Source organism: Varanus komodoensis, unplaced genomic scaffold, assembly GCF_004798865.1.
Source record: "Varanus komodoensis strain SLA01 unplaced genomic scaffold, ASM479886v1 scaffold1, whole genome shotgun sequence".
Classification (NCBI taxonomy): domain Eukaryota; kingdom Metazoa; phylum Chordata; class Lepidosauria; order Squamata; family Varanidae; genus Varanus; species Varanus komodoensis.
Window position 1 is genome coordinate 113,867,464 of NW_025335268.1, and position 25,386 is coordinate 113,892,849.

The following is a 25,386-nucleotide window of genomic DNA, read 5'->3' on the forward strand; positions in this document are numbered from 1 at the left end:
AAAATATTTTGGTTACTTTCAATTTTCATTTTGTGTGATTTATTAATATTCTATTAATTTATTGTATTAATCTTATTACTTTTTAAGAAGCTTTATCTCATGCTTTGCAAACTGTGCTCGCATAGTTATCTGGAAAATGATTTATTTCTGTTTGACTATCATATTTTAATGTTTGGTTTGAAATTTCTCTACAGATTACTAAAATGAAAAATGTATATAGTTTTACTTCACCAGATTTGATGAAAATGAATGAAAGATGCCAGGAGTCTTTAAGAGAAATTTATCATATTACTTACTTGTAAGAATATTTCAAAAATTGTTTTCATTTATTTTTTTATTCAGCAGATTTGTTGTGCAAACTAATGAACAATTGTTGTTGTTGTTAGTCACGAAGTCGTGTCTGACCAATCGCGACCCCATGGACAACACTCCTCCAGGACTTCTTGACCCACATATAGGTTTCTCAAGAGACAAATAAGATGGTCTGGCACTCCCATCTCTTTAAGAACTTGCCACAATTTGTTATGATCCACACACTCAACGGCTTTAGCATAGTCAATGAAGCAGAAATAGATGTTTTTCTGGAACTCCCTAGCTTTCTCCATGATCCAGTGTATGTTGGCAATTTGATCTCTTGTTCCTCTCCCTCTTCGAAATCCTGCCTGTACTTCTGGTAGTTCTCGGTCCACATACTGCAGGAGCCTAGCTTGTAGGATTTTGAGCATCACTTTGCTAGCATGTGAAATGAGTGGAATAGTGCGGTAGTTTGAACATTCTTTGGCATCGCCCTTCTTTGGGATTGGAATGTAAACTGACCTTTTCCAATCCTGTGGCCACTGTTGAGTTTTCCAAATTTGCTGGCATATTCAGTGTAGCACTTTTACTGCATCGTCTTTTAGGATTTTGAATAGCTCAGCTGGAATACTGTCTCTTCCACTATCTTTGTTGTTGTTCAGACTTCCTAAGGCCCATTTGACTTCACATTCCAGGATGTCTGGCTCGAGGTTAGTGAACACCCCATCGTGGTTATCAGGGACGTCAAGCTCTTTCTTGTATAGTTCTTCTGTGTAATCTTGCCACCTCTTCTTAATCTGCCTCTGTTAGGTTTCTGCCATTTTGGTCCTTTATCATGCCCATCTTCGCAGGAAACGTTCTCTTCATATCTCCAATTTTCTTGAAGAGATCTCTGGTCCTCCCTATTCTATTGTTTTCTTTTATTTCTTTGCACTGTTAATTTAAGAAGGCATTCTTATCTCTTCCGGCTATTCTCTGGAATTCTGCATTCAATTGTTTGTATCTTTCTCTTTCTACCTTGCCTTTCGCTTCCCTTCTTTCCTCAGCTATTTGTAAAGCTTCCTCAGACAGCCATTTTGCTTTCTTTCATTTCTTTTTCTTTGGGATGGTTTTAGTTGCTGCCTCTTGTACAATGTTGCAAACCTCCATCCATAGTTCTTCAGGCACTCTGTCTATCAGATCTAATTCCTTAAATCTATTTGTCACCTCTACTGTATATTCATCAGGAATATGATTTAGGTCATACCTGAGTGGCCTAGGGCTTTTCCCTACTTTCTTCAATTTAAGCCTACATTTTGCAACCAGAAGCTCATGATCTGAGCCACAGTCAGCTCCTGGTCTAGTTTTTACTGACTGTATAGAGCGTCTCCATCTTTGGCTGCAGAGTACATAGTCAATTTGATTTCTCTGTTGACCGTCTGGTGATGTCCATGTGTAGAGTCGTCTCTTGGGTTGTTGGAAAAGAGTGTTTGCTATGACCATCATATTCTCTTGACAAAATTCTACCAGCCTGTGCCCTGTTTTATTTTGTACTCCAAGGCCAAACTTGCCTGTTGTTGTTGTTGTTATTATTATTATAACATTTCTATGCCGCCCCTTGCCGAGACCTCGGGGCAGCTTACAACATGATAAAATACATTGAAATACAATAGTACATAATAAATTACCATTAAATATAAAAATACAAAAAATACATTGATTTACAAATACAAAATTAAAATTATCAGTATAAAATAAAAATATAGGAGGAGAAAGAGAAGGAAGAAGAAGTTGCCCCGGCCAGATCATATGTTTTAACAATTGAAATGATGTTTAAATAAAAAGGTCTTTACCTGGCGCCGAAAAACCAGTAACGACGGTGCCAGGCGGACCTCTTTGGGGAGTGAATTCCATAGGTTGGGCGCCACCGCAGAGAAAGCCCTCCTCCGGGTACTTACTCTCCTAATTTCTTTCATGGAGGGTTCCCGGAGAAGGGACTCTCCCGCAGATCTCAAAGGGCGGTCGGGCATATACGGACGTAAGCGCTCGTTCAGGTAGCCAGGACCCAAGCCGTTTAGGGCTTTGTAGGTCATAATCAACACCTTGAATTGGGCCCGGGCTTCAATGGGAAGCCAGTGAAGCTGATGGAGGACTGGAGTCATGTGAGCATAACGCCCCGTCCCCGTCAGCAACCTGGCAGCTCTATTTTGCACCAATTGAAGTGTTCGGACTGTCTTCAGGGGAAGCCCCACGTAAAGCGCGTTACAGAAGTCTAGGCGGGAAGTCACCAGCGCATGTGTCACCGTCGCCAGGCAGTCGTACTCCAGGTAGGGGCGCAGCTGATTAATCAGCCGAAGCTGAAGGAAGGCGTTCCTCGCTACCGCTGTCACCTGAGCTTCCAATGAAAGCTCCGGGTCGAGGAGTACTCCTAAGCTGCGGACCTTATCCCTAAGAGGGAGTGTTGCACCATTCAGGACCAGGTCAAATCCACCCTCTCCGAAACCTGATCCGCCAACCAACAGGACCTCCGTCTTGTCTGGGTTCAGTTTCAGTTTATTGGCCCTCATCCATTCCCTTACCTCGGCCAAGCACCGGTTCAGCACAGCCACTGCCTCACCTGGATTAGTGGAAAACGAGAGGTAGAGCTGGGTATCATCAGCGTATTGATGATTCCGCAGCCCACACCTCCTGATGACCTCTCCCAGCGGTTTCATATAGATGTTAAATAGCAGAGGGGATAGAATGGAGCCCTGTGGTACCCCATGGCATAGCTGCCATGACGTAGAGACATGGTCCCCCAGCACTACCTTCTGGAATCGACCGTCGAGATAGGAGCGGAACCACTGCAAAGCAGTGCCTCCAACCCCCAATCCCGCAAGTCTATCCAGAAGGATACCATGGTCGATGGTATCGAAAGCCGCCGAGAGGTCCAGAAGAACCAACAGGGATGTACTCCCCCTGTCCTTCTCCCTGCACAGGTCGTCGTACAGGGCGACCAAGGCAGATTCAGTACTGTACCCGGGTCTGAAGCCGGACTGAAAAGGATCCAGATAATCAGTTTCATCCAAGAGTGCTTGGAGTTGTCCCGCCACCACTCGCTCCAACACCTTGCCCAGAAACGGGATGTTGGCCACAGGTCTATAGTTAGTGGCCATCTCTGGATCCAGTGACGCTTTCTTCAGGACCGGTCGTATTACCGCCTCCTTTAAAGGGGCAGGCACTCGACCCTCCCTCAGAGAAGCGTTAACGACTTCCAAGATCCAGGTCCCAATCCCGTGCTTGGAGTTATTTATTAACCAAGATGGGCAAGGATCCAATAGGCAAGTGGTGGGACGTACTCTTCCAAGCACCTTGTCCACATCATTGGGCCGCAATAATTGAAATTCCTCCAGTAATTTTGGACCAGACGGTGGCATTGGCGACTCCTCAGAGACCTCTGATTCATTAGTGGAGTCCAGCTCGTGACGAATCTGAGCGATTTTCTCCCTGAAATGCCTGGCAAAGTCGTCACAGCGGGCCTTTGAGGGTGGCATCGGATCTTCCTTAGGACCCAGGCGAACCAGGCCTTGCACCACTCGAAAAAGCTCCGCTGGACGGCATTGTGAGGAGGCAATGGAAGCGGAAAAAAACTTCTTTTTCGCCGCCTTCACTGCCACAGCATAGGCCCGATAGTGGGCTCTCAAGTGTGTTCGGTCAGATTCATCCCGTGATTTCCTCCACCTACGCTCTAGCCGTCTCCCAGCTCGCTTCATCGCCCTTAATTCAGGTGTATACCAAGGGGAAGAGCGGACTCTGCCTGGTGGGAGAGGACGCTTAGGAGCGATCGTGTCCACAGCCCTGGTCATCTCTCCGTTCCACAGTTCGACCAGAGCCTCGACAGGAGCACCAGTCTTGTCAGCCGGAAACTCCCCCAGGGCCCCCAGGAATCCATCCGGATCCATCCGGCTCCGGGGGCGGGCCCATACAATCGGGACCGCACTCTTATAGAGGAAGAGGCCGCTCTCGAGCACAAACCTCACCAGGAGGTGATCTGACCATGACAGGGGAGTCAAACATAAGTTCTTCACCCTCAGGTCATCCTCTACCTACCCCGTCGTGAATACCAGGTCCAGAGTGTGTCCACGTTCATGGGTAGGGCCAGTGACGTGTTGTTATTCCAGTTATCTTTTGGCTTCCTACTTTAGCATCCCAATCCCCCATGATGATACGGACATCATTTTTTGGAGTTAATTCTAGAAGGTGCTGTAGGCCTTCATAGAACTGGTCAACTTCAGCGTCTTCAGCACCAGTGGTTGGGGCATAGACTTGGACTATTGTGATGTTGAATGGTTTGCCTTGGATTCGAACTGAGATCATTCTGTCATTTTGCAGATTGTATCGCAGTACTGCTTTTCCTACTCTTTTATTGACTATGAAGGCTACTCCATTTCTTCAGAGGAATCCTTGCCCACAGTAGTATACCTGATGGTCATCTGAATTAAATTCACCCATTCATGTCCATTTTAGTTCACTGATTCCCAAGATGTCGATGTTCAGTCTTGTCATCTCTTGTTTGACCACATCCAGTTTTCCTGGATTCATGGATCTTACATTCCAGGTTCCTATGGAGTATAGATCTTTGCAGCATCAGACTCTCCTTTCCCCACCAGATACATCAGCAACTGAGTGTCCTTTCAGCTTTGACCCAGTCGTTTCATTCTTTCTGGCGCTACTAGTACTAGCCCTCTGCTCTTCCCCAGTAGCATATTGGACACCTTCTGACCTGAGGGGCTCATCTTCCGGCGTCATATCTTTTTGCCTTTTGGTACTGTCCATGGGGTTTTCATGGCAAAGATACTGGAGTCGGTTGCCATTTCCTTCTCCAGTGGATCATGTTTTATCAGAGCTTTCTGCTATGACCTGTCCGTCTTGGGTGACCCTGCACAGCCTAGCTCATAGCTTCATTGAGCTACGCAAGCCCCTTTGCCACGATAAGGCAGTGATCCATGAATTGAACAATTAGGAGGTTTTTAAACTGTTTTTATGGATAACTGTAGACCTATAGAACTAGGACTTTGCACCTGGCTTCAGTTCTTGGATATAACCTTCTGACTTTTCCCCGCCCCCCCCTCCCCACAACAAATCATTTTATTTGTTTTCAAAAAATACAATAGAAAAAGGGGTATATAGGGGGAAATAGAAGCAGCAGCCAAGGATCATTCCAAAGATTTAGCAAGCAATTCCGCATTTCAACACATTTCCAGTAAACAAAGGTATCTGTCAACCACTTTCCTATCCAGCCCATTCAATTCTCAATCATATATTTATGCATCCTGTACAGTTAGTTATAGATCATAGCATTGCTTTGGTAATGTATAACAATTGCAAACATTTCTCACAATTATATCTTCTCTAACCATTATTTAAATCGTTCATAATAAACCTTCCATATTTGAGTAATGTCTTTAACCGGTTTTCTGTTGTTCTTCATCGTGGTCTCCATGCATCACACATATATGGGTGCTGCCGGGAAGATTTAAGAGCTTTAACGTTTTTTTGTGGGAACTCCACGCCCCCCCCTCCGGTAGTAGAAATGGTCAGAGTGCCCGCCTTCTCCCCAGTCTGCTTGCAACCGTCATTTGCCGTGCCTCGGGCCTTTTTCTGCTTTGTCTCTTCGTCTCTTTTTCAATTGTTATTTCTATAAATCTTAAATGTCTTACTTCACTTTTCTACCTCTACTATGTAAACCCTAACCCGTTGTTCACTTTTACCAAACCCCTCATTTTATCCTCTGTGCCCTTCCCCCCTTCTCCTTCCAAATAAAAAATATTTTTTAAAAAACCCTTCTATCATCTTTACTCTTATAACCTATCTCCATTTGTTGTATCTCCTCTCTTTTTCTTTTTGATGACACAGCGGATGGCTTTCCATAAGTGTGCACAGTGTGGAGCCAAAATGTCTCCCGCTGACTCTCATACTCTGTGTCTTCTCTGCCTTCCTCAGGTCCGGGTTCCTTGAACCCGAGGAAGCATGTCAGGTCTTAGGAGACCTCAAAACTGAAACGTCCTAAGCAATACAAACCTGAGAAATCTGAGCATCAGCACAAGAAGCGAGACAAAGTGCCTTTCTCTGAACTGAGTGCCGTGCCTATCTTGGTACTGACTGAACCTCTGAGCTGCCAGTTGGTTATGTAGGTGACACCTCCAGCATCACCCCCGTGGATTACCATCTCGTCACATTCCAGTCCTGAGCATTCCAACCTCTTGCCTCGCGCTTTGATTCCCGACGTAGAGATCTGTGAATCTCCTCCCCAGTTGGGACCAGACCACCCATCTGTGAGACTGTCAACTCCTACACTTGCTGGGTAGTCATTCCCGGAGGGCTCTCCAAGGGCACCTCAACACCTGTTGTCCCTTTTACCATTCATTACCCCCTTTGGCAGGCAATGACCAACACCTGGGAGCTTCCAAACCACCCTCATCCCACTTCGAGATGTCTAGAGGCGATGTACAAGGTTCAAGAACATTACATCCCTTTCCCGCTGAAACATCCTCAGCCAAACTCAATCGTCATCGAGTCTACTCAGGGTAGACAGTCCAGAGAACACTCCACTCTGGCTGATAAGGAGGGTGGCAAGAGTTTGTGGAACTGGATCTATGGAACTTGGTCTTCACATCTCCAATTATGAGGCCATGATGGCCTGTTATCAACATTTTTTTATGGCAGAAGATCAAGTCCCTCGCTGCATTCTTCCCAGACCAGCAAAGAGAGCTGGCCCACATTTTCATCAGGAAGGCAATGCAGCTCTTGAAGGAACAACTTAACACAATGAGACATCATGTTTATTGCAATTCTAGAGCTCTCGTTGGTGCTGTAGCCCTTCGTTGCCATGCCTGACTGAGAGAGGGCAACTTGCCACAAGAGACAAAACGAAGAGTTGAAAATATGCCATTTGACAACTCCGGCTTGTTCAATGCTGAGACAGATGACAAGTTGGAGCATATTCAAAAAGCTCGACTGACTGTGCGTTGGATGGAATACCCAACTCAACCAAGATGTAAGTGGCCATGGAGCAGAACTCAGTACCACTACCAACCCTATCACCAGCCATATCCCACTGGACGTCAACAGTTCAGCCAAAGACAACCCTGAAACCGTAGGCAGAACACACCATGCTACCAGCAGCCTAGCCTAGCCTTGTCATGTTGTCTCAGCAGCTCAGATCTTCCTGTAGCTGTAGTGCCTGCACCTTGCCTGACTGCTCCTGCTCCTTCTTGCCCTGTCTCCTGCATTTCACCTTGTCTCCTGCCTTGCTGCATTCCTTCAGCAGCACAGGTCCTCTTGTTTGCTGATGTGCCTGCATCCTGTCTGACTGTTCCTGCTCCTGGTTCCTATTCGTGGTTCCTACTGTCTCCCCTGCATTTTGCCATGTCTCTTGCCATGCCATGTTGCCTCAGCAACAGAGGCTTGCCTGTTTGCTGCTATGTCTGTTTCTGTTCCTGGTTCCTGTCTTTCCATGTTGCCTTTCTGTTGTACCTGCCTCTTGCCTGACCTGCATCCTGCCTTGCCTGTGTGTCTGTCTCACCTCAGTAATGCAGGACTTCCTGCGAACTGTCGTTTGGCTCCTGCCTCTTGCCTGACCCTTGCTGCATCTAGTTCCCTTTGTCCCATGAATTTTTCTTTGCTGTATATCCTGCTGTGCTGTGTCTCCTGTCCTGTTATAATGTCCAAGGTACATGCACCTCTGTTTGTTCTCCTGGTTCTTGAACCTTGGCTTGTTCCTGACCATGTCCTTGTTTTGCCCCCATGCATTCTTGTGGTTCCTGACATTGGCCTGTACCAGGACTATGATTTGAACTTGCCATTAAATCCTGCATTTGGACTCTGACTTGCCTGAAGTTCTATTGCTCTCTTCCTGTTGCCTCTGTGGCTTTTGTCTTGACTTGTCTCTAGCTATCCCAGCCTCGAACCCTGATACCTTCTGGATGAAACCGGGACTGTATTTAATCCAGTATCTTGACCACCTAGATATTGCCATGAAGACCACAAGTAGGTTGTGAAGGCAATACTCCTGCTGTTCACCCAGAGCAACATTTATTCATTGGCATAATGCCTCTGATGTGAATGTTCAGTTTCATAGTCAATGATAAATTGATTATACGTGAAGATATCTGATACCCTTGAAATCACCACATTTCATTGAAGCAGTGAATTCTGAAAACAAATTAACATTCTGTAAACATCTTTCTGTACCCTGAATCTACTTCCAAGCAGTTCTAATATAATATTAAAATATTGAAATAGTGTATGTCCAGTTTTTATGAACTATGTGGAAAATTTAATAAAGTCTGTCATTTCCCTTCATAGTTTTTCCACTCCTCTAAACTATATAAAGCCTAAATACCTATCTTTCTTCATAAAGACGGCATTCTAACATTTTCACCATTTTGGCTACTCTTTTCTACAACTGTTCTATGACATCTTCTTTAAAATCAGGACGCTAGAAGTACACTTTTTATTCCAGATGTGGCTACACTATGGGTTTATATAAAGTCATAATTGTGGCAATTTTATTTTCAATCCCATTCTTAATATTTGCAACAAGAAATGTGCCTTTTCACCACTGCTGCATACTGAGTTGATATCTTCATTGATCTACCTAGTATGGCCCCCAGGATCTCTAGTTAGTCACAGAGGTTTTCTTGAATCCTGAGGTTTTAATGGCTAAAGAAAAGGCACAACAGGAAACATCTGGGAGATGGACTGGGTATCTGAATTATCAGATAGCTGTTACAAGATTATATAGCACAGTAAGGTTCATCTCTTCATCATCACCAATATATTTCCTAAAAAGTGGAATATTTCTTCTTTTAAATGTAAAATATAAACAAAAAGCACTAAGAGGAATTGGTTTGGTCATACTTTTTTCTTAGAGAAACTGCCATTAGGAACTTGAATGGCTCAATAATGTAATAAAGCACATATAATGAACAATTGTAATAATACAGTTTACTTATTTCCAATATAGATATACTGCTTTGTTACTGTAATGGTGTTCAAAGGGGTTACAGAATCTAATTGTGATCATGAAAATTATAATAATGGGAAATTAATGAAATACAAGTTTTTTCATGTCCAACTTGTTTCAAAAGGGTGATTTTGCCATAGTTATATAATTGAAGTAATTTTGAAATACAGTTGCTATTTCAGAAAAATGTATAAAATATTTTATTAAATATTGTATTAATTACTTTTAGCAATAAAATTAACTATGCTAGTATGTATTTGCAGGATAGTGTGCAAGCTACTGAGTGAAACCTATGAACATATTCATTGCCTATACAAACTCTCTGACATTGTGTCTATGCTAGATATGTTGCAGTCATTCGCCCATGCTTGCACGCTTTCTGACTATGGTAAGTAGTTTCATTGTTCAGAAAAAATTACACCAGGGGTGTCCAACCTTTTGGCTTTTCTGGGCCACTTTGAAAGAAGAAAAATTGTCTTGGGCTGCATATTCAATACACAAACACTAACGAAAACTGATAAGCAAAAAAAAAAAAAAAGATCTGTGCATAATTTTCATGATATCTGCCACCACAGATAAGCAAAAAAGTCCTCACATAATAATCCTAATTATGCAGTGCCCCATTTGGAGAGTCTCAAGATTTTGAACAGGACCCACTTTTATTAGGGATTTTGTGATCCCTAATAAAGAAAATTAACATATCTAAGTAATAAAACTTCATTGATTTTTTGATATTTTTATTATAAAAGTAAAAGAGGGCAACATAAAACTAGTGGGATATTTGACATTGTATTTGAGAAACTAATGCTTCAATACCTGGTTCGATGGAAGGAGCTGCAATTCTCAGCGAGTTCTCAAGGTACTCATCTGATATTTTGCTTCTAATTTTACTCTTAGTGTGCTTCATTTTTTAAATGAAAGCTGCACAAAGCTGTAAAACTGAAGCCACACATGCGTACAAATTGCAAGAGCATGCGTGTGTTTATTTTACGTGACATCACAACATTGTCTGCAAAGTTCATGCTCAAGAACCACACAATTGAGTAACAAAAACACTTCAATGTTTTAAGTTTACAATTTTGTGTTGGGCCGCATTCATAGCCATCCTGGGCCACATGTGGCCCATGGACCATGGGTTGGATTCCCCTGATTTACACTAAAAAGTATACAGTTTATATGCTCCATCCGCAAACTGTAAATTAATTAATATAAAATCTAATACAATTTAACCACCACATTTAAAGATTTTCCATCTATATGTAAGTACTTAGGGTGTGGTAGATTTGCCACATAATCATGTACACACCTGTTCAGAAGTGAATCCCAATGTGCACTTCGAGATAAGTAGATATAAGCTTGCAGTCTTAGTGCTGCACTGACATAGCTTCACAATCTATCACCATCAGGAATATACTGCTTTCTTCAGACTGATTCAACAGAGCACAACATTTAAGAGCCAGATATAATATTCTCCTTTATTATCTAAGCATATCAGAAAAAATAGGTTTTAAACTGTCACTTATTTCCATTTGTATTGGGTTTTTTTCCCCATGCTTTGAAAGTTTGATTTATTTATTACATGTTGATGTAAATCTTTAAATCTTTTTAGTAGTGGCACATATTGATAACTTCCATATCACAGAAAAAGGAAACTATATGTTAAAAAGTCAAATATTCTTTAATGAAACACACAATGCAGCTTTAGACCATTTAAGTGACACTCTAAAAAGATCTTCATTAAGTTAGCTCTATTTAAAGTAATGGAATTGTTCTTAACCTGCAATCCTGTATTATTTCCATGGGAGTAAACTCCAGTGAGATCATTAAGAAGTATTTCTGCATAGGTATCTATAGAGCAACACAGTTAAGGCATAAGGGTAGCACCTTTATTCAGTTTAGTAAAATGCTACCAGTTTTGCAGGTAATACACTGACTACTCATGAACTGAATGCTGTTATAATTCTAATCAAAGTACAGTAATAATATATTTGTTAATAAAAGTTACAATGTATTTAATAGCATCTAAATACTAAAATATCCTATTATCTTGCTTTCTATCGTCATTTAGTACGCCCTGAGTTTACTGACACATTAGCAATAAAGCAAGGATGGCATCCTGTTCTTGAAAAAATATGTTTTGAGAAACCTATTTCCAACAATACCTACATCACAGAGGGAAGTAATTTTATCATAGTTACAGGGCCAAACATGAGTGGAAAATCAACCTACTTAAAGCAAATAGCTCTTTCTCAGATTATGGCACAAATTGGTAAGCATTCACTTCTTTGAGCCTGTCCTGCATTCTAGAAATCCAATGAATACTTGGGAAAGAGGAGGATTGGATGTAATAAGATGTGATCTTACTATAGTAGGAATTTGACAAGGCTAACATTAACCTGTAGTATTGCTGTTACTCATCCCTCTCTTTGATTTGCAGGCTCTTTTGTCCCAGCAGAATATTCTTCTTTTAGGATTGCTGAACAAATATTTACTAGAATAGGTATGGATGATGATATTGAAACAAATTCATCAACATTCATGCAGGAGATGAAAGAGGTATTCAGCTGAGTGATTCTTTTATCAGTGGCCTTGATTGTTATTAGTAGACAAGTTTGTTCATTTTGCTTACCTCTTTCTACATGCCAAAGATTAGACTAATAGGCTGACATTCAGTGCATCTGTGTATGCACGCCTCAGTGTTTTCTTTTTTCTTTAACTGTATCTTTCTTTACCAGTCACCTTGTAAGCTGCTTTGTAAGTTCCTCCAAATACTCATTCTTTTGGAGTGATAGCTGATTTAGTCAAAGAATAAAGAATGAATAGTTTTCTTTTCTCAACCATATTAATAACTATATTGTTGAGAACTGTGCAATCTGCAATAGCTGGGATCCAGCAAAACGTTTGAGGGATCACAAAATCCATCTGCTCAGACAAGGAGAGATTCCCAAATTCTGCCAGTTTCCTTCCATAGCTGCAGACTCCTGCCATTCCAGAGTGTCCCCTGAACTTATTAAGGGTCAGTGAACTTCAAGAGGAAGGAAAGGCAGGATTCTTCTCTCCCACAAGTGGAACTGTGCTCACAATAGTTAGGTTCTAAATCAATATATTTAAGTATTATGTTTGGACTTAGAAGAATTTTAAACCTTGCTCAGCTACATGTGCCTGCAGGTAATCAAGCACCCACTGTTACAAGTACCCCTTTTCCAGTTACTTACATGTTGTAAACACAAAAAGAAGAAAGATATGTGACCTCATCTACATATATGCTTTTTGTACATATTGAAGCTGCTGTACATACCTGGATGTTCTAGACAGGGCTGTTTGCAGTGATGAATATTTTGTTTCTTAAGTTGTAGTTGGTTAAATGTTACTAAAGTAAATTTTCATATGAGTTATTGGCATGAAATGAAAATGCCTATTAGCAGATTTTATCTTCACATTTAGTGCTAATAATGAAATGTCTTTTTTTCTAGATAACATATATCATACAAAATGCTAATGACAGATCACTTATCATAATCGATGAGCTTGGCAGAGGTACCAGTCCTGAAGAAGGCATTGGCATATGTTATGCAGTCTGTGAATGTCTTCTAAATTTGAGGGTAATATTGATATTTTTATCAGTAAGAACCTGATTTTTTAAAGTTCCTCTGCATTCCAGTAATTTATAGGTGATTTAATGTGATGTTTCCTACTTCAGGCATTTACACTCTTTGCTACTCATTTCTTGGAATTATGCCAACTTGACGGTTTATATCCCAATGTGGAAAACAATTACCTTGAGGTACAGCATGTGAGAAGCAGTTCTGGAATTAGAGACAACATTGCTTATACTTATATTCTTTCTAAAGGACATACGGAAGAAAAGAACTATGGTAATGAAAAGTTGATTACTAGTCATACAGGGAGAGAGAGAGAGAGAGAGAGAGAGAGAGAGAGAGAGAGAGAGAGAGAGACACTTGATATCTGAGCTGCCAATACTTGAGTCTACACATGGAAACAAGCTTTCGGGAGGTGGTCTACCTACACAGAGGAGCCCATGGCATTCCTTTTGGTATTTGGGCTGTGGGGGTTGGTTCAAGCTGCAATTTGTTAAGCTCAAAATACTATGAAAGTTTAGACAGAAAATAAGGGTTTCAGTCCACTGCATTCCTGAGGCTGCCTTAGGACTGCACCCCAAGATATTTCTTATTTGTATACTTTTACTGGTAAGTTATTTTCAAAAAATAATATACAACACCTTTATTCCAAAGAGGCTTTCCTCTTTGGAATAGTGTACATAGTGTACTCCATACTACATATGGAGTAGTGTACATAAACAATTAAGCTTTCAGTTTAAAAAAATACAATTTGGACATGCACATAGACATGCAAATGGTATGCATGTCATGAGCAGAGCCAGCTGGAGCCAAAGGTCAGACTAGATGGCCTGGGAAGGCCTCTTCTGACTCTGTTTCTATGTTTCTAATTTGAAACCATATGATTCAGGAATCATTAAACTAATTTAACCTGCTTTAACAATACAAATGTAATTTACAGATATGCAGTTTATTTTTAAGTGTCCATGCAAATAAGACATTATTTGGTGTTCTAAAGCTGGGTTATTCATAGAGAATGTCCTCTCTTTCATTGAAGATAACAGTGTTTCTCTTGTTGAAGGAAAATGAAGAAGACCCTCCACTTAATATCTTAATAAACAGGCAAATTGATATGGAAGGCAACGTGTATAGTTGTTACTACTGGCTTCTCCATTCTTCATCATAGTCTCTGTGCATCACACATACAGGTGCTAGACCTGCACAGTGCCTATTTTTGGGAAGATTCTCTCAACTATAAAGGTTTTTGGCGGGAACTCCCCTCCCCCTCCCCCTCCTATAAATGGGCAGAGTCCCTGCCCTCTCACCAGTCTGCTTTCGATCACTGTTCACTGTGCCTCGGGTTCTCTCTTTTGCTTCATTCCCTCACAAAAATCTACTTTACCTCACCTGGCTTTAAAACTTATCTTACAACTTTATTCCAGATACTTCCTTAACCCAACCTTCATCCACAAACGCCTATCCTCTCACTCCCTTCCCCTTCCCTTCATGAACAACCCTTTAAAAATTAAAAAACCCATCTATCATCTCTCTTACCCATATTTCCTCTTCACCTTCTCTCGATGGCTCAGCATTCTGCCTTCTGAAGGACTACTCAGTGCAGAACAAAGATGTTGCCCACCAATACTCATTCACACTCCTTGATTTGCCTCAGTGAAGGCCATCGTGTGCACAAATGTGTTCATTGTCAGGCCTTCACCCGTCAGACTTGCAAAAATCAGGAGAATCGCCTCAAACAGATCCTCTGGGATAGAGCTTTGTTGGCAATGGGAGAGGCTACCACGGCTCCACCTGCTGGCCTTGCTGCCTCCAAAGGAGACACTCCTCCCCATACCGAACAAGGGACAAGTGCTAGAGCCGAGAAAGAGTGCTCGGAACAGTCTCAGTCTCCTAAAAAATGAAAGGAGAAAAGGAAGCACCTTGAGATCGAAGGAACCGCTAAGGCTAAGCGTCCCAAGAAAGATAAGCCAGAGAGGAAGCACAAGAAACACTCTTGTTCGGCTCAGAAAGATCTGCCATTCCCTCCTGTGATGGCAACGAGTGCCTAGGAATGAGCGAGCCTCCGGTTCATCCGCTGATGATCCAAACAACACTGCGACCATCTCCATGTCACAATACTGAGCCCTTCTCCACAGCCATCTCAGAGACCTCCAGTTGACTCTCAGGCTCCGGAACTGACAGTACAGACCTCAATATCAGAGGGAGAAATTCGGGAGTCACCTATTCACTCTCTAGTACCTTCTTGAAGGTTCGGTGCAATCGGTTCACAAGTATTAGAAACCGACCCACCCTCCCACTCTGACTCTCTGTGGGTACTTCTCCCCGGACACCTCACTGGGATCGATCCGCCGGCCTCCCCTTCCTTTCAAAACTGACCCATCTCATCAGGAAAGGAGCGGATACTGGCTGCCACCTCCATATGGAGGACTCGGACCTGGAGATTATGGCCCTGGATATCTGTGGGAATACTACCAACCCTACAGATACCCATTCCCACCACCATCAATGCATCAAAGATGATCTCCTGCACACTTGACACCAACATCTCAGGAACTTACGGCTACCTCAGCAACCACCACCACTCATCTGGAAGAATCTCTGGATAGATCCTCCTCTAGTTCGTAGGAACTACCCAACTCTCATACCAACTTGCCAAACTGGAGTTCCTTATTACCCTGAAGGGACACTCCACCAGAGCTAAATAAACAAAGTTTATGGCATAAACATTAGAACATTTAGCAGCTGTGAGCCACCCAGAGAGCCTCCTGGCATGAGGCAGCATATAAATGTAATAAATAAATAAATCCAAGATATCCTACAGGCAGCATTGTGTTCTACCACTAGATGTTCATATGGTGGTAAATGGGCCAAGTTCAGGGCTTATGTGAAGGACCACTCCTACAACTACCATACAGAAGATACTGGAGTTCCTGCACTCCCTATATCAAAAAGAACTTAAACCCACTTATATCATGATGTACTTGTCTGCAATTTCTGCCTTCTGGGATCCCATTGAGGGCTACACAACTTTCTGTAAGCTCCTACAATGCTTCATGAAATGTCTCAACAACCTAAATCCTTCCTTCTGCTCGACTGTCCACAGTAGGAGTCTATTCGTTGTGTTGCATGCACCATTTGAATACTCACGACCATCAACTTAGTATGTCTCATCTCTTGGAAGTTCTCATTCCTAGTGGCCATCACCTCAGCCCATAGAGTGAGTAAACTTTGCACAATACAGACAGATCCTCCATATATGACATTTCACAAAGAGAAGATGGTCCTCTGTACTGACCCTACTTTTCTCCCTAAAGTTTCCTCTACCTTCCACTTAAATCAAGAAATAGTGCTTCCAGCATTTTACCCATCACCTACAGACATCAAAGGGACTCTTCATATGCTAAACATTTGTCTTGCATTTGCATTCTACCAAGCTCATACTGAGTTGGTTTGCAAGATGAAGTGTCTATTTATAAAATATGCAGACCACTCCAAGGGCAAGCCAATAGGTCCACAATACTTTGTGCACTAGATCGTGGAGACAATTAAATTAGCATACCAGCTATCAGACTTAGACTTGGCAGACCAACCTAGAGCCCATTGTACCAGGGCAGTATCAACATCAATGGCTCTCCACATGGGGTTGCCATTAGATGCACTGTGTAGAGCAGCTGCATGGTCAACACTATCCACATTCATTCACCACTATCAGTTTGATGTCAGGGCCAGACAAGACTGCTCCTCTGGTCGTACCATTCTGTCATCTATCCTTCATTGACAACACCTCCTGCCTCCTTTGTTGGTATGCTTGCTAGTCACCCATATGTGTGATGCACAGAGACCATGAAGAAGAAAGTCAGGTTGCCTGCCTGCAACATCATTCTTTGAGGGGTCATCTGTGCATTCATGCAAACCACCCACTGGCCCTGTATTGTTGTCGGTGGATGTTTCTCTAATATACTTGCTACCTGCATAGCAATAAAACACTTAGGGTCCAATAGAGAGGGCAAACATTAGTCTCCAGTTGAACTGAGAAAATGGTCATACCCCCTTTCCTATTAAGGGGGAAGAGGTTGGGGTTCCCACCAAGTTTCTAGGCTTCACTAGCAGAATCTTCCCGAACGTCGGCACTGTGCAGGCACAGCACCCATATGTGTGATGCACAGACCACGAAGAAGAGCTACCGTTCAGTAGGGCAATGAGATAGCCAGCTACTACCCTGGTAGCCAACTACCACTTTTTTCTATTGGCCTAGCAAATACTACTTGCATTGCCTTAGCATTTAAGCTAGTGCAGCATAATTAAGGAAAGAATGACAGTTGAAGGTAGGCAACCTGATTTTATATTATGTAAATGTTGGTTATACTATGTAAATTATGTAAATGTTTACATAATTTGTTTACATAATTTGTTTAAATGTTTACTGATACTGAGGCACAATTGGATACTACCTAGTGTGAAGAAAAAAATAGAGGTTACAGTAAATAAAAATAGAGGTTGCAGTAATAGCAGAGTTTTGTGGTACCTAAAGACTTATTGAGTATTTATGTTGCTGTTTATTGTGGTATAGTCTTTCATAGGCTAGAGTCTAGTGCAACGGGTAACATGGAATGTTATCCTGAGATGATATGTTATATACATGGGTGCAGAGAGAAACAAATGTTAGCAATGAAGTGAGGAAGGGTGTGAAGAAACTCAGACTGATAATTATATTAAAGTTGCAGTGTTCATATTTTTGTCCTTCTCTCTCAATAAAGACTATTTTTCACCAGTCTTTTCTGGGAAAGGAAAGGCTGCTGAGCCATCTGGAAATAACTGATTGACTGATCAGACTAGTAATTCAGGATTCTAAATAGACTTACTCCTTGGCATATTACAAATTCAGATAGGGAGGCTGGTTGTGGGAAACAATAGGTACAGTTTTTTAAAAACTTATTTCTAGAAACCTAATAGAGAGATGTAGCTGGTATCTAAGCCATGGTCAAGAGAGTGAGACTTGGTTCATGCATTCCTTTGTCTCACCTGCTTGCCTTTTTCAGCTGTAGCTCAGCATCATATTTTTATGTATGCTAACTATACTTAATGCTGACCAAGATCCCTCTTAAGCTGATGTGCTTCAAATTGTGTTTAAGAAGGGAACCCTAGTTAGTTTTGCTGCAGATGAAATACTAACTGAACTATAATTAAGGCTGGCATTTGGAAGGAGAGAGAATTTTGTTCATGAGGGCATGCTGGAAGGTATGTGAGAGTTTTTGACTTGCTTCTGGTGTTTTACCCGTTATTAAAAGATCAGATGTGTTACATCAGCACCATGACAGAGTTTGATCAAATGTAACATTATCAACTTTAACAACAAAGAACTGCTTCCTATGTTTCATATTTAGGACTGAAAGCAGCAGAGCTTTCCTCTCTTCCACCATCAATAATATGGGATGCCAAGGAAATCGTAACTCTTATTGCTAGGCAAATGTTGGTATGTAATAATAATATAGAATTTAAAATATAGGATCTTTATTCTCATTTAGTTTGTTTTGTCAACATTTGTTCTAAAATGAGCATACTTCATTTTCAGCTAACTGGGTGACAGTAGCCTACTAAAGTAGTGCATAATAAAATACAAATAAACAGCAACAAAACAATGTAAAATAGAATTTAAACTCAGATTATCAAATCAAACATTGTTTATGAAAAGGACAGCCATTGAAATGACAGTAAAATAAGTAAATAAGTTCAACATATCCTTAGCCATTACAGAATGCTTTCTCTAAAAGCAACATAGTATCTAACAACAAATCTATGAACATATCTACTATTCCAAAGTATGGATGCCACCATGAAATGGGCCAGGCTTAAGTTCCAGAGTCCTACATGTGAGGGTATTGATATATGGAAGATATATATGCAGCTGCCAGACCAGGGGTGGATGAAAGGTAGATCTGGATCTACTAGTAGATCTCTTGGTAATTTGCACTAGATTCTGAATCATTAAACAAAGCCAGGGATAACATGATTCTCCCTCCCCTTGCTGCATAATTTTACTTCTGAAATAAAAACATTTGCTTTGTTTTTGTTTTTTTTGTTTTGGCTAGAGGTCTATGTGCTCCTTTCATGGTTCTCAGAACAAATTCCTGGTCTCAGAAATTCTTTAATCTATGTCCTGTGCATCAGATTCAAATTGGTAGGTCTCATGAATCAAATAAAACAATTAAAGTAGATCTTGCAAGCCTGTAGTCTGCTTGCCCCAGTTGTAAACCATTTCAGACTTTAAAGGTAGTTACCAGCATTCTGAATTAAGTTCAGAACTTGAAATGGAACTGGGTTATTATTACATTTGTATTCCACCTCTTTCCTGTTGTGAGGAACCCAAAGCAGTTGACTTAGGCCTCCTCCACTCCATTTTATCCTCACAACGCTATGAGGGAGGCTAGGCTGAGAATATGCCCAAAGTTGCTCCATGGCTGAGTGGAGACTAGGTCCAGAATCTCTAGAGTTCCCTATTCAATAATCCAACCACCATGGCACCATTCAAGTGGCTGATCACAGCATTCTGTATTAGCTGAAACTTCAGAGCTGTCTTCAATAGAGCCACATCACGTAAACTACATTGTAGCAATCAGTATGAGTGATTACCAATGTGCAGATGAATGAAACCAGACTGGGAGAATTGATGATGGATGACTCACTAATTGTAACCAGTGCTGCTACCTGGGAATTCCAGCTGCAGTGCAAGTATCCAGGAGAATTGCCATAATATTTCGCAGTACTTCTCATGGCAGTTCTCATTTCAATCTATTTAATTTATTTATTTACTTTTGTTGAATATTATTGATTCTATTGTTATTGTTGGTTTTATTGCAATCACAGGTTTTATTGTATTGTTCTGTTGACTATGTTGTAAGCCATATACAGGCTTATGGCTAATCAGCATTTAAATAAATATGCCCTTTTCTTTTAGGAAGACTAGAACAGGACAAATCAGCCCAACAATTTTCTAGTCCTAGGCTGGCCCCTCCATTGTTATCATGGTCCAATTTGAATTAAGGTTCAAATTGTTAGTTGTAATTCTGGCTAGGCATTCTGAATCTAAACCAATGTTTCTTGCTTTCTGAAAATGGTAAAAGTTGCTGTTGTCAGTATGTTGATGGATGCCAGTCCTGGAACCGAATGTAGGTGCTAAGTCATGAAATTTATGGGACACTGGATGGTGTGCATCAACAAAATCTCTTTGCAAAGAACCATTTTGTTTAATAAACATGTTTTAAATTATTTTTTTTGTTTTGCTTTTTGTTTTGCTTTTGAACTGTCTGTATAAAATATATTTTATTTTATGTTTCAAGAAAGTTCTTTATCTCAGAATCACATGTAATAAATTTGTAATACTTTTTAAGAAGCTGATTGCTTCTGTATGAAATCAAGTGTGTGTTACAGTTGGCAATGGAAATTTTAAAACACTTTACAATTTTAAATAGAGATATCAAGAAAAAACCCCTTTGCTGCTTGGAAACAATATATATGTATTAAAGTAAAGGTAGCACTGAATAGAGAATATTGACTTGGTTAAAGGCAAAAGTAGATATTATGAGGGATTCTTAACTCAATATTTCTTTTGTAACTGCTAGTGCAGAGGCTGGAAAGAATTTCCAGAAAATAACAGACAAGTGGGAAGGGGAGCTTAATTCTTGTCTCACCTGCCTGTCATCCCCCACGGATTCCTCCCCAATCCTGGTCACTTTAAAACTTTTTAAAGTGGAAGAGAGCCTAGCTCTGTGTTGGGAAGGGGAATACAGTGGTACCTTGGCTCATGAAGGCCTCAGTTCAAGACCAGATTGGGTTGTGAACAGAGTCCTGGAACAAATTAAGTTTGTGATCTGATGTACCACTGTAATTTTAAGAAGATAGGAAGAGATTGCAGTGACAAGAATAGACAAGCATACCCATCCAACCCACCCTTTTCCTCTCTAAAACTTTCCAACCCTGCTCTGCATTTCCTATTACCTTGGCAAATTCAGGGTTATGTTTGGAATGCATTTACAAACCTAGTTTGCATATCTGTCAGTTGACATGTCAGTTAACATGGGAGTATAATCGGAAATAATATACACAGATAATGAGCACAGTGAGTATCATAAAAATGCAATGTTAACATGTGTGTGTCCTTTTAATGTAACAACAGAAACAAAGAAGTTCTCCTGAAACATTAAGACAGAGGGCTATATATCACTTAGCAAATAGGTTGGTCCAAGCTGCTCGCAACTCTCAACTGGATCCAGACAGCCTGCGAATGTACTTGAAAGGTCAGAAGAAAAAGTATGAGGCTGATTGCTTTGCTTCTGAACAAGTAACCAGAGAAGAACAGCAATAATGATAGTATGATATACAAACCAATATTGTTATGGCTTCTGCTTAAAAAATGTGTTTTTATACATGATGATTCTTTTTAAAAAGCATGATTCATCTGGCATATTCTCACTATTTTGTGGTTTGCATGTACTAACAAAATAGTATAATTTTGTAGCATTCTTTGTTAAATTGGAAATACTAACAAAAAGTGATGAATTCTAGAACTATGAACAATTTTTAATTTTAAAAACATTAATTTCCACAGAAGTAAATTTAAGATTTGGACATAGCTTTTATTTATGAAAAACCCCACCATTAAAAATCATTTAGGTTTCATTTTCATTTACGATATCCTCTGTAATATTTTACAAGAAAAAATAGCATAATTTTTCCTCTGCACAAATATACAAAGGCCCACCATTTCTTTTCCAGTTCATTCAAGTTTCATAGAAATTCTGTTTAAGTATCTAAAAATGTTGATTTATTAAGTCCATTTCTACTATAGTTTTTTTGCTTCTTTCTATATTTTTATTATGCAATAAGCAGCATATATTTGTCTGTTCTTGCACTGACATTTATATCATGATGCTAGTAAAAAAGTTGAGTGTATCTATAAGTTATTTATTTAATCTGATTAATTATGACTGTACTAAGAGCTCTGTAGCCCAGTATAAAGCAGAGGGGGTTTTTTGCATATAGATTCCATTTTCAGTAGAAAAGAGTGGTCTGTTCTGTTGCCTTTTTTGTTTTATGTGCAATAATGTTGACTTGAAAAACCATTCACTTTGAAGGAATTTCTTGAAGGTACATGTTAGGATTGGTGTGCATTGCATGGAGAATGTACATAAATAGAAGCAATTGTGCCTATATTCACATGAAAGCATGTGAAATTGACAGTTTTACATGTAATGGTTGGTCGATATGCATGGTTTCCAACTGATGTTCGAGTATGTGAACTCATCTGAGCAAATTCATACATTTACCAGTGAATATAAAGTTGCTAAGTAAAGATCATGGCATCTTACTGTTCTTAAAGAAGTATAATCAAAATAATACCACCACACACAATAGGAGGTATCAGGAGACTTAGGTCAACCCTGAGATTTTCTCATGCCCAAAAACCTTTCGGGGAAAAACCCTAACCCATGACTTCAGAATGTCATGTGGTACTATGTTGAAAGCTTTGCTAAGGTCTATGTAGATTTATATCCACAGTGTTCCCTTTGTCCATTTGGGAGGTTATCCAGTCAAAAAAATAAGATGTACTTGGTCTGACAGGATTTATTTTTGTTGCTGTTTATAAATCCATTGTTATATTTGATTTCTGCCCCATCTTAACATGTCTGGACATAGAGTTTTTAAAAGAAATGTGCTCTTCATAATAATGGAGGCTACTTTAGGCAAAGATCAATATAAAGCACACAGCCATTCTTGAGACACAAACTTTATGGTATTTTACATGGAAACAGAGTCAGAAGGGGTCTCCTGGGCCATCTAGTCTGACCCCTGTCTCCAGCCGGCTCTTGGTCATCTGATTTTTTAACTCTTTCTCTTGTTCTTCCATCTGAGATTTAACTTCTGTAATTGCTTGAATATTCTCTTTAATTTGCTTAGTTAAATCTTTTATTTTTCCATCCATATTATCTATTTTGATATTTAATTTCTTCATATCATTCTTAATCTCATCTGTCATATCTTTCCAATCTGTCTTCATTTCTCTGAATTCCTGTAGAGGTATATCAAGCTTGTCTTGATAATTGAAATATTGGTAAGGTCGTCGGTTTTTCCGGTGGTGATCTTTTTTTCCCATTCATTTTGCAACTTTTCTGTACTCTTTCCAGATGCGAATGAGAAAGGCCTTGTTTCCCTTTAGCTCTTTGCCAAATGCTTTCTGTACTCTTGCTATGTTTTGATGCCAACTGCCAAAGAAAATCTTAAATTTGTTGTTTACAATCACAATTGTTGTTTTTACAGATCACAATTCTAGTTTGACTTTTGATCAGCAAATAATATAATTATTCAGATATTTTCAATGATTGCTATTTGACATTCAGCCTACAGAGGATTAGTATTAGCAGAAATACAGTCAATATATACTCAATAGTCACTTCCTTTTTTTTAGACGTTCCCTTTGTTTCTATTTTCTTATCTCCGTAACAGCAAGATAACACAAAAAAGCTAATCCTGGGACATTAATTAACTTTAATATGCATTCCTCACAGCTCTGTCCAAATATTTCTTGTATTTTCCTTTTCAGCACCTTCTCGACCTTCCAGCTGCGTGTGGGGGGTAAGGGAAGTCTTGAGTGAGATTTAATATCTTCTTATCAGCTGTTCAAAAACAACCCCCACCTCCCCTACTCTACAAGCTGTTTTTAAACTTTTATATCAAACAGCCAAGGTGTGACTTAATCTGGACACATTTCAGATTGAAAAAACAGGCTCTTTTGTAGACTTACAATGAACATCTGTGTTTCAAATCTTCCCAGGAGAGAGTCAAAAGAATTAACTTACGTTTCATGCACTTTTCAGTGTTTCTTGATCTTAATTTGACTATATTCTAATCATATTTTTTGCAATGGTCAGGAGGAGTAAGAATTCAGCATCTGGAGTCCATCTGAGGTAGCCCCTCCCCCCTCCCCCCCCCCGCCGCCGCACTGTCAGAGCTCGATGAGAGAAATACTGAGAAGTTTCAAAATATAATAAGAAAAGCTTTAGTTCCTTTGCAGAAACTTACAGGCTATTTTAAGCTTACATTTAATAGCTTATGAGGCAACTCTGAATGCTTAATACTAACTCATGAGCTTAGAGTATGGAAATAAGTGGGGCTCCCAATCCTGCCAGATAGAAATGGAAATTATTATTCTTTTCTTGCAGCAGAAAAAAAGAAGATATTCTCACATTATTATGTTAATAGTTGAAGTTTCCAATTCTATATGTCCTAACATAACGTGTTTCGTTGGAACCATACTTAGTCCCACTAACAGGACACCAATAGGTCTTCAGTTATTTATCACTGACTTAAGTCCTGTTAATTTCCATAAGAATTATTACAATAGGCAATGCAAACAAATATAAGAGAATGATAAAAGAGGAAAAACAAGAGTGTAATTCCAGAAGATCCAGATATTCAAACCTAAATTAGGAATGCTGAAGGACATACCATCTGATTGGGATAAAATAAAGAAAATATAGAAACAATATATTGAAGAACTATACAGAATTCCATATAACTCAGCCCTCTAGTGTTTGTGCTTTTGTGCTTCCTTCCTTTATCAGACTTCTTATACAGCAAGTTGAGCTGAGAGGCAACTGGCAACCTTCCTCCATGACACATGCTGTGCTGTTAGTAGTGAAGTCGTGTCCAACCCATCGTGACCCCATGGACAAGATTCCTCCAGGCCTTCCTGTCCTCCACCATCTCCTGGAGTCCACCCAAACCCACACCAACTGCTCCAGTGACTCCATCCAGCCACCTCATCCTCTGCTGTCCCCTTCTTCTTTTGCCATCTATTGTTCCCAGCATTAGACTCTTCTCCAGGGAGTCCTTCCTTCTCACTAGGTGGCCAAAGTATTTGAGTTTCATCTTCAGTATCTGGCCTTCAAAAGAGCAGTCAGGGTTGATCTCCTCTAGGACTGACCAGTTTGATCACCTTGCAGTCCAGGGGACTCTCAGGAGTCTCCTCCAGCACCACAAGTCAAAGGCCTCAATCCTTTTGTGCTCAGCCTTCCTTATGGTCCAGCTTTCACAGCCATACATTACAACTGGGAAAACCATAGCCTTGACTATACACACTTTTGTTGGCAGGGTGATGTCTCTGCTTTTTAGTATGCTGTCTAGATTTGCCATAACTTTCCTCCCCAGGAGCAAGCGTCTTTTAATTTCTTGGCTGCAGTCCCTGTCTGCAGTGATCTTGGAGCCCAGCAAAATAAAATCTGCCACTACCTCCATTTCTTCCCCATCTATTTGCCAGGAAGTGAGAGGACCGGATGCCATGATCTTAGTTTTCTTAATGTTGAGTTTCAAGCCAACTTTTGCGCTCTCCTCCTTCACCCACATCAAGAGGCTCTTTAGTTCCTCTTCACTTTCTGCCATGAGAGTGGTATCATCTGCATATCTGAGGTTGTTGATATTTCTCCCAGCAATCTTAATTCCAACTTGTGATTAATC

The 25,386-nt window shown here is 40.4% G+C and overlaps 1 protein-coding gene across 1 annotated transcript in view; it reads left to right on the forward strand.

The window, feature by feature from the left end:
• MSH4 (mutS homolog 4) overlaps positions 1 to 21,238 on the forward strand; it is a 62,343-nt gene extending 41,105 nt beyond the window's left edge. The window contains exons 13-21 of the mRNA XM_044440943.1: positions 195 to 298; positions 9,544 to 9,668; positions 11,349 to 11,549; positions 11,718 to 11,836; positions 12,754 to 12,882; positions 12,981 to 13,155; positions 18,261 to 18,345; positions 18,731 to 18,737; positions 21,050 to 21,238. Of these exons, the coding sequence (XP_044296878.1) occupies positions 195 to 298; positions 9,544 to 9,668; positions 11,349 to 11,549; positions 11,718 to 11,836; positions 12,754 to 12,882; positions 12,981 to 13,155; positions 18,261 to 18,345; positions 18,731 to 18,737; positions 21,050 to 21,238 (1,134 nt within the window). The remainder of the gene's footprint in view (positions 1 to 194; positions 299 to 9,543; positions 9,669 to 11,348; positions 11,550 to 11,717; positions 11,837 to 12,753; positions 12,883 to 12,980; positions 13,156 to 18,260; positions 18,346 to 18,730; positions 18,738 to 21,049) is intronic.
• Positions 21,239 to 25,386: the final 4,148 nt, after the last annotated feature.